Consider the following 10,397-nt stretch of genomic DNA (forward strand, 5'->3'; position numbering starts at 1 on the left):
TATCATCGAACTTTCGAAACGTAATGGTTAAACAGTTGTTTATCATAAGGTACAAAATACTTTTAGCTTACTGTCAATAGTATTTTGATAGATATGTGATGCCCAGTAATATCACATTTAAAAGTACCAGTCATTTCATATACTTATAATCTTACTGGAATAATACGAGGCCATTGCCAGAAAGTTCAGATTTCAAATTGACTGAAGCATGCACTTTTATAATTGAAAGGTCGACTTGCACTCGCTCATTCACACCGTGGGAAGAAACAACACAAACACCACAAAAGAGTAAGAGACACCAAACTTTTGTAATGATTTATGTCAAGCATGAAAACAAAAGATTGTGATGCTCAACTTAATTAGAATACTGTAACCATACACAGCTTCCAATACATTTAGTAAACTAATTACCTCTTACCTTTCTATCAAGACTCAATCACGAGTCAATGCATAGAACACCTCAGTTCATATACATATGTGAAAATGCCATGCAATATCTGTATAGGTGTTTTATGTATATCTGAATTCTCACATATCTATACAATTGCCATGCATATCTATACATAACAATCACCCAAAAGTTTAAGCATCATAAAAATTGAAACACAACAGACGTTGTTTGGCCTTATACACATTGCCAGATAATCTTTATGCAGAGAAGTAGACCAAACTACCCAAGAATTCTTCTCAAATGATGTTGATGAATGATCATTTTCTTAATATGAGTGCTAATCAAACATTACATAATTTGCAAAAATATATCATAACTGAATAAACCTCTTGTTCTATATAAATCCTCCAGTATTTGCCAGCATTGGGAAATTGGGTTACTAGTCTCTCGTACACTTGCCTGGCAACCTCTATTGGTTTCATCTACAAAACAATACATTCAAATTAGACATATTATAAAATCAATACAATGTTAAACAAAATTTAATGGATATATAAACTGTTATAGTGCAACATGTAACTAGGCCCCAGTAAAGGGGTAAAAATTCCGTGACGTCAACACCAACCTGGGCATCTCGAATCAAAACACTCCATGCCTCCGTGTCATATGGAAATGCTTCAATGCGTTTCTCTGCTTTCTTTAATTTGTCAGGAATATACCCAATTTGCTAAAAATGAAAAGTATAGTTTAAGTTTTTACACAAATTTCAAGTACATATTTAAATTACATTTGATAATGTATCAATTTCTCATCACAAGATATGTTATTTCAATCTAATTATCGGTTACTAATACTAAATAATGGTTGATGAGAGAAAACATAACCTCTCTCCATTTTCTCCAGTAAAAAAAAACACACCAAAAAACCTAGACAATAGATCCCACCCCAACTTCACTTCAAAAGTGAAAAAAATCCTTGTTCCTGATTTTATATACCCGAGTCTCTGTAAGAATGACATAACATAAACTTACATATTATACTCAGTGAATGCTTAACATACATGTAGAGGAAATTCGAATTAATCATCCACAATTTCAAGAAACACCGCTGGTCTCATTTGATATGTAAATATTTTCCAATTAGTATCAAGATTCAGTTTCAAAATAAAGCATATATATATATAATTCTATAACTATCAGATTCTTACCTCTGGCGGCAGCACGCCACCGACGCCACCAGCGTGGGAACCTGCCGACATTTTCCCCTACCACGGACGTACCAGAACACAACAAAACCAATCAAATAAATGAACAACAATTTTCAAATAATAAGCAACTTATTCCCCATATTGCAGATTATTTATTATCATGGTCATCGCGATGAATATCTTGCAACTATGAGCGTCCAATTTGCACTTGCTGTGTATGTTCTTCAAAACAAAGCCGCCATCGCAGTGCCGGAAGTATCTCAAATATAGCTAACAGAGGGCGCTACGGGGATGCCTAAATACCGGAGACAAGAGTCCATGTATTCTCTATGGTTTATTCGTTTATCAAATAATAATTAAAAAAGAAATGAATAGTTTAAGAAATATTAGCGTTTATTCAAAACCAATTCCTATATTATCGTGACGATTTATTTTAACATATTCTCATCCCGACACCTTTGGCTTTTCTCATCTTCATATAATTATACCCCGTCATAGGATTATGCCTATGTATAATGGTATGGCAGTCTGATTAAAACCAGCCCCCTTCTCCTATCGTCCTGACGACGATAGGAGAAGGGGGGCTGGTTTTAATCAGACTGATGGTATGGCGCAGTCAGAACCTTATGGATAAGAACAGTACTTACATTACTGGATGTCACCTTGTGGAGCCATATTAATTAAATGATAAATGATAAATGATATGAGGTGCCGTTTTAATATTTTTGAGGTATTTTCTGATATCAAAAAAAGAATTATTGATATCAATAATTCCAATTCCTGATATCAAAAAATAATTCTTGATATCAAAAAATAATTCTTGATATCAAAAAATAGATTTTTTGATATCAAAAAATCATTTTCTGATATCAAGAATTCGTATACTTGATATCAGAAAATAAGGTTGATTTTCTGATATCATAAAATCGAATTCTTGATATAAAAAAATCATTTTCTGATATCAAGAAATCGAATTTTTAATATCAAAAATTGAATTTTTGATATCAAAAAAGAATTTGTATTTTTTGATATCAAAAAATCACATTTTTGATATCAAAAATTCGAATTCTTGATATCAATAAATAACTTGATTTTCTGATATCAAGAATTTGATTTTTTGATATCATAAAATAATTTTTTGATATCAAGAATTAGATTTCTTGATATCAGAAAATGATTTTTTGATATCAAAAAATGATTTGTATTTTCTGATATCAGAAAATAAGACTCATATAAAACTACGATCGACTTAATGAATGCTCCCCGTGATGCAACCTTCATCTTCCCGCCTGAAGTTGCGAACCTTGTATGCACGTGGGGAATAAATGGTGAATCTAGATCTAATTCATTATGGCAAATTCTTCCATATCTACAATGGTAAGCACTGCTTTGTCCGCAATTCGCTATGAAGTGAACGGGGTCGATCCTGAAGATGTGCAAACGAGACCCGTGAAGAATGATGATCATGGAGAAGCACTGTACAAAACAACGGCTACCAGTCATGATGGCTTGTTGAATGTTCCTTAACATGTCATGCTCAGCAGTCCCATTATCCGCCATTTTTCAAATCACATATACTGATGTTATAGAAGGATTTCAAGAAAATAAGTCATCATAAATAAGATTACCGGTAAAAAGGGTTGATATTCATTACATTTGCATTAAATATATATACTACTGACGAGCCCGCAGGGCGAAAGCGCTATAGATAAAAGTTTGAGTATTGGATTTTATTTTTTGACTTTATATATATATATATATGCCGTACGTCGCTGGTTCGACCCCGGGCTGGGGCGAAAATTTTCAGTACCTAGTTGTGATTATTTAGTGCTTTATATATTAATTAATTGATTTTCACATGTATCGTTTAGATCCTAGGGGTAAACGTAAGGTTGGGTGTTATAATTGTTTGTTTGTGCTTTATATATATATATATATATATATATATATATATAATGAACTCTTTCCCTGATTGTTAATTCAATGACAAACGAGGAGAGCAAAATAGATAGACTACCGCCAAAACTCCGCATGCAGAAAGTAACCCGAACTTGAATATGTCCAGAATTATCAAGAACCTTATAAAATTCCTTCTATCGTTAAAAAAAATCTTCAAAGAATCTAAAATATCAACGAATTTTAGAAAGCAAATCGGACACTGTAGACTGTAGGCCTAGTTCAGCGATTTTCTATGGGTCAAGGGAGTATTCATTATTTATGTAAAGATTTTTCGCCATTTTGTTTTATTTTCTGATATCAGAAAATGTATTTTGTGATATCAAGAAATCAGTTTGAATTCCTGATATCAGAAAATCATTTTTTGATATCAGAAAATCGATTTTTTGATATCAGAAAATGATTTTTTGATATCAGGAATTCGAATTTTTGATATCAGAAAATGTCTTATATTTTTGATATCAAGAATGTGAATTTCTGATATCAAAAATTATATTTTTTGATATCAGAAAATATGATGTATTTTTTTATATCAGGAAATGATTTTTTGATATCAAATATTCGAATTTTTGATATCAGAAAATCATTTTTTGATATCAAATAATATAATTTTTGATATCAGAAAATGACTTTTATTATTTGATATCAAGAATTCGAATTTCTGATATCAAAAAATGATTTTCTGATATCAAAAAATATACTTTTTGATATCAAAAAATGATTTTTTGATATCAGAAAATACTTCAAAAATATTAAAACGGCGCCTCATAATAACTGAGATTTACTGTTTTATACATGGGATAACAACTGCTCAAGCAAGCAAAGTAGCCCGTGAGCTCTCTACACTTAACACCAGTCTTGTCATATTATCTATTATAAAGCTACTCTCTAAGCCATGTACGTCCTGGACAAGAATTAACCCCCCTTTTTGGGCCTTGATCAAATGACCTTGGTAGAGTTATGACACACTGGTTATTATTCAATTCAATTATTTATTGATTCACCAAGCATATTAAGCAACTATTGATACGCAGTTCAGCTGATTCGGCTCATAAATTATTTTTTGAATCCCATCATGACCTTGAAGCCTTAGTAGCAACCGCCACCCATTTTTAAAAAATTACTCAAATCAATAAAAATCAGGTGTAATTACCAATTTGGAGTATGCTGATTTCAAATCTGGATTCCTTTTACTCCAATTTCTTATAGAAAATGAGATATAGTGTCTCAAACACCCCTACCGTCAGGTTGCCAAAAACGGAAAATGTTTCATTTCGCATCAAAAAGTGACCCAACTTTATTTCTTGAAACACCATTACCCAAAACAATAAAAAGCAGGTGTAATTACCAATTTTGAGTATGCTGAATCCAATCCTGGATTCCTTTTACTCCACTTCCTTACAGAAAATGAGGTATAGAACCTTAAACACCCCTACCGTCAGGTTGTCAAAAATTGAAAATGTTCCATTTCACATTAAAAAGTGACCTGAAAGTTATTTCTTGAAATAAGGCATACAACAGAAAAGGAAAACAATTAATACTAAATTGTTCCATGAACATTCTTAGTTGTTTTGGAAAGAATATATCTCACCTCTGGACTTCACCGATACAGGAAAGGAAGAGGAAAACGGAGCGGATCAACGATCTTAAATTTAATCAGATTGGGCCATAGCCTAATGAACTGATGAACAAAAGTAAAATTAATAGGAAAACTGATTTATTAAACATCAGCAAGTCTTTTCCGAGAACTTCTGGTAGAGCTGTTGGGGGGGGGGGGGGGCGAGTTGCATCATTATCAGAATTTACCGAAACAGTGGACTCTCTGGCCAGTCTGGGGGCTGAGCTAATTGCATCAGAACGGACAGAAGCAGAACTATCTGGCCAGTCGGGGGGCTGAGTGGTATCAGAATCTATTATTTATTTTTTCAAAATTCAGAAATTTAAAAACTGCATGATCAGATTTTTTGGTAACACTAATAATTAATGTCCCTTTATTGCGATGACTCTACATGTACAAACCATGATATTAAAAAAAATGAAATGAAATGATAGATAAATGAATAAATTAAATATTTGTAAGTTACTTTATTTATCTGTAAGTAAGTCACTAATTAAGTGTAACTTGTGGCAGTGCAATTTGCAAGTGAAAATTGCATCATCTGTAGCTTATGACCCCTTTTGCCTTGCCTTGTAATTAATATTGTTGAAAATTTGGCAAATAGCATTTTTAACCCCCCAGTCCATACCCCACTTTTCTTTAAACGTTAAAAATCCAGCTAATTCAGTGAGGAAGAAATGTCACTTCCATATTTCGAATTTCCTCTAGACTATATCAAATTAAATACCGCACTGCTATCAGTCACAGATTGACACTGGTAGGGGTATGGGGACCTGGTCTGCGAGTATGATGGAAAAGATTCTGATGAAAGTAAAGATTTACTCATCATTCAGAAATGTATAAACATTGTATTATTGTATACCACCAGTACGTTGTGAGTACGTTAATAATGGGAGTTATCTTTCCTTGGATATCTAAATCAATCAAATACTATATGAACACGGGCAATTATCGTCCATGTTTGACCTCAATATAATTTATTCATGCATAAAATGTATTAATATGTCACTCTTTGTTGCGTATTTCACCGTTGAGTAAATGTTTACATATACTCGCTCTGCTTAATCGCTTCAATCTCAAAGGGATTTTCTGGAATATGCCTAATCACGTGAGATACGCTAAATATAACTATTTTAGATCCGAACGATCAACTTCGCATCATTCGTAGGCTCTAGGTTTATCCATACTAGCCCGTAAAAAATAAGGTGGAACCTCGTCCCACTTTTCCTGTAGAAATAAAAATAGAACATGACGCGCCACCTAGCGAGCGTGGTTGTTGCTAGCCTTAGTCCACTAGGGTTTGTGAATCTCACGATTTTATTAGACCTAAGACCCCCCCCTCCCCCCTTGTCAGAAAAAAGGTAAAAATAACGCATGCATTTTGAGGGTGGACCCCATCCCCTTTGAAAACCAAAACTAATGTTAGACACCCCCCCCCCTCTTAAAAATTCCTCGATCCACCCCTGAATGCTTAATTCACTGAATGATCGATTGCCAATACAACCTATCATTGGGTCTAATGCTGTCTGACATGTTTCATATAGATTGTTAGGCCGTTCTTAGCACTGAGTTTGACTACGGATAACTCCTTTTACTTGATCAAGATATATAGGGCTAGCTCTCGGCGGGCGTGACCGGTCAACAGGGGATGCTTGCTCCTCTTGCATGGGTGCCTGGTCCGACTTCTGGTGTATCCAGGAGTCTGTGTTTGCCCATGACTCTCTATTTTGTATTGCTTATAGGATCGAGTTACGAGATTTAATTATCACTTTGTTATCTTCGCCTTTCATGATCAATGTAACCCCACCCTGTAGCTTGAACTCCTAACCCAGAGGCCAATACTTTCTGTGGCCTCCAAACATTTTTTCACTATCCATGATTCACATTGGCACAATGGCATTGCCCTTAGACCCAACCCCATCATGAGAAGCTCCCCAAAATGTAGTCTGATTAAAATAAGATTCTTTGATCCGCTAACGTAGATCGCTTATCTATAGCGATCTAAGTGAACAGATCAAAGCAGTGGCGGATTTAAAGGGGGCACAGCCGTTGCGCCCCCCCCCCCTAAAATTTTCAAATTTAAGCTAAATTGTGGTATCTTGTTCAGAAAAATGTAATATATGATATTGAAAAGAACCAATAATTTCTAATACTCCCGGAGAAATAGATGACAAAATCTTTTGATTTCTTGAATTACTTTATTGGGAGAACTTAAGTTTTTCCAAAAACCCTTAAAATTTGCGTCATTTTACTAATTTCGCCTCATTAAAAGTGATAAAAAATATTACAAATAACATATTTCAAGCCCTATAAATTCTGTAAAATCCAGGAGCTTCGCCTCAAGGCGGCCTCCAGACCCCCTGTCTCATAGAGTGCGGGTGGCGCCCCCGTAACCGCAATTCCTGGATCCGCCCCTGCAAAGGATCTGATTTTCATCAGATTGCCCAAAATACAATAAACCAATTATCATAATCTTTACCATTGAACTAAGCTACTTCATATGATGAATATAAATAGCGCAATTTAATGATTGATAACTGTTGAAATGAAATGTAGCGGTCAGCCGGGTTCGATCTGCAGTGGCCAGGAAGCTCAGTTGGTAGAGCGCCTGACAAGATAAATTCAGGTGGCCCGGGTTCGAATTTCGGTCTGGTACGTTGCATTTTCTCCCTTCCTGTTGCATTTGGTGCTGTATAGACCTATGGAGCGCCAAATTAACATAAACTCAAATAATTGAAGATATCATCAATTCAATTATTGCTCTCTTTAATTGAATTAATGCGCGCATTAAATCAATTATTGCTCTCATCAAATGAATTAATGCACGCTTCAATTCAATTATTGCTCTCATCAATTGAATTAATGCGCGCATCAACTGAATTAATGAGAGCAATAATTTATATTTAATGCGCGCATTAATTCAATTATTGCTCTCTTCAATTCAATTGATGCGTGCATTAATTCAATTAATGAGAGCAATAATAGATTTGATGTGCGCATTAATTGATCAATTATTGCTCTCTTCAATTCATTTGATGAGAGCATCAACTTAGTAGAAATATTCGATCGGCAGTGGCCAGATAGCTCAGTTGGTAGAGCACCCGACTAGAAAAATTCAAGGGGGCCAGGTTTGAATCCCAGTCTGGCCCGTTGCATTTTCTCCCTCCCCGTTACAGGTTTGTTTTTCATTACAAGGTATATTTTGAGTAACTTTGACCTTTAAAAATGATCTTGAGTGGCTTATGTCTGTGAGTCATTCCCCTATTACTTATTTGTGAGATACATGATCAATATCTGTTCAAAAACTTTCGAAATAAGGCACTTTTTCCTTATATAAATGTATGCTTTGAGTGACTTTTCAAAAAAGATCAATAACTGTTGAAATGAAGTATTTTTGTCCCATATACATGTACAAGGTCTATAATCTGAGTGATCATGGGTGACTTTTGTCTTCATTACTTAAAATTTGAGTGTTAATCATGATCTGACATACCTGTTCAAAAACTTTGATAAAAATTTAAAACTTTTTCCTTGTATAAGGTTATGATCTGAGTGACCTTGACCTTTCCAAAATGACCTTGGTCCAAAAGTCCCTGTCTTAATGAATATTTGTGATCAATTTCTGATGAAAGGTTTAGGAGATGGGAACTTTTATATCAAAAACTTGAAATAAGGAACTTTTAAGTTATGAATGACCTAGATTTTTCAAAAAATATGTTCTGAATGACCTTGACCTTACCAAAATGACCTTGTCTTAAGGAACATTTGTGATCAATTATATAAATTTCTGATGAAATGTTTAGGAGATATGAGCTCAGACGGATGGACAGATCGGCGATCACTAAATGCTCCTCCTAAAACCTTTCGGGAAACATAAAACTGTACGACCTGGTGGGCAGGAACAAAGTCCATAGTGCGGATAAATGATGCTGGATGGTTTTTATGCCTGACCATATGTACTGTATTAGTTATTTAACAAAATCTGTAAAGTAGTGGGGTCTTGGGGACATTTGCCCCCTGGGTTTTAATATACAGACCCTGAAGCGTACTACTACATCACTTGCACGGAACGGTGAACGATTTGCACGAAACGCTGGACAATCTGCACGGAACGGTGAATTACGGTTTGCCCGAAACGCTTCGCACGAAATGCCGACCACTTTGCAGGCGTGGCATGCACGCATTGTGAACGGTCTGCACGCTTTGACATTTTCGGTATTATTTGGTTCAAATAGTTTCAATATAATGGCAGTATTTCAGATATTAAATTAAGATTGAGAAAGAAATGATTATGATTCATTTTAAAATGACTGCTCATGTACGACGCGGTAAATTTCATGTTTACTTATTAGATCAATGACTTATGGACACGTTGGAATGAAAACAAATGAATATATATATATATATTTTTTTTTGATTTCGGAATTAAAAGAAAAATATGCAAAAATCGTATCGTCACGGAATATTGATTAATCAAATTTTATTGATTCATTGCTCTATTACATTCATTGAAACTGAATATGAAATGGTCGAGTCTGTTTCGCAAAATTTTGTACATTCATTCTGAGTGTCGGTAAAATACATTTGCAATTTGTATATTATTCCAGGCCTCTTCCCAACAGATGTTAATAAACCTATACATTTTATATACATGTGTACGTGTATGAAAACAGATAAAATGATTTCAAAAATCTTCTCGTCAGGAAAGATTGAAATATTTTTGGGCGGCGACAGGTACGTTGTGAACGGTCTGCATGAAACGATAGGCATTCCCTGCACGCTTTGATTTTTTCGGCGTTATTTGTTTCATCCTGGGGTTAGTTTACACAAGGAATAGACTTATAAACACGTTGGAATCAAGGGAGATGAATATTTTTTAACTTCGGAAATAAAGGAAAAGATGCATAAATTGTATCGTCATGGAATATTGCTTATTCAACTTTATTCATTGCTCTGTAAAATTCATTGAAAAAAGTCATGTCTGTTTCGCTATTTTTGTACATTCAATATGAGTACCATTAAAACACATGTGCAATTTGTACATTCTATGCCTATTCTCAAAGACATGTTGAATAAACCTATATACATTTTACATACGTGTAAGACAACAGATAAAATGATTTAAAAACTTCTTGTCAGGTAAGATTGGAAAATATTCTCGGGCCCGGGGGTGGGGGGGGGGTGTATCTAGACATCGTATTAGCCAGTCGATAAGAACCTGTCAC

At 34.6% G+C, this 10,397-nt stretch overlaps 1 protein-coding gene across 1 annotated transcript in view; it reads right to left on the reverse strand.

Annotated features, from left to right (window-relative positions):
• The window catches only part of LOC125675883 (cleavage stimulation factor subunit 3-like), a 53,190-nt gene extending 51,321 nt beyond the window's left edge, over positions 1–1,869 (reverse strand). Inside the window, exons 1-3 of the mRNA XM_048913721.2 lie at positions 1,599–1,869; positions 1,017–1,118; positions 778–873 (exon numbers count right to left, since the gene is read on the reverse strand). Coding sequence (XP_048769678.2) covers positions 778–873; positions 1,017–1,118; positions 1,599–1,649 — 249 coding nt within the window. The 5' untranslated portion in view covers positions 1,650–1,869. The remainder of the gene's footprint in view (positions 1–777; positions 874–1,016; positions 1,119–1,598) is intronic.
• Positions 1,870–10,397: the final 8,528 nt, after the last annotated feature.

This window comes from Ostrea edulis, chromosome 3, assembly GCF_947568905.1.
Source record: "Ostrea edulis chromosome 3, xbOstEdul1.1, whole genome shotgun sequence".
Taxonomy (NCBI): Eukaryota; Metazoa; Mollusca; class Bivalvia; order Ostreida; family Ostreidae; genus Ostrea; species Ostrea edulis.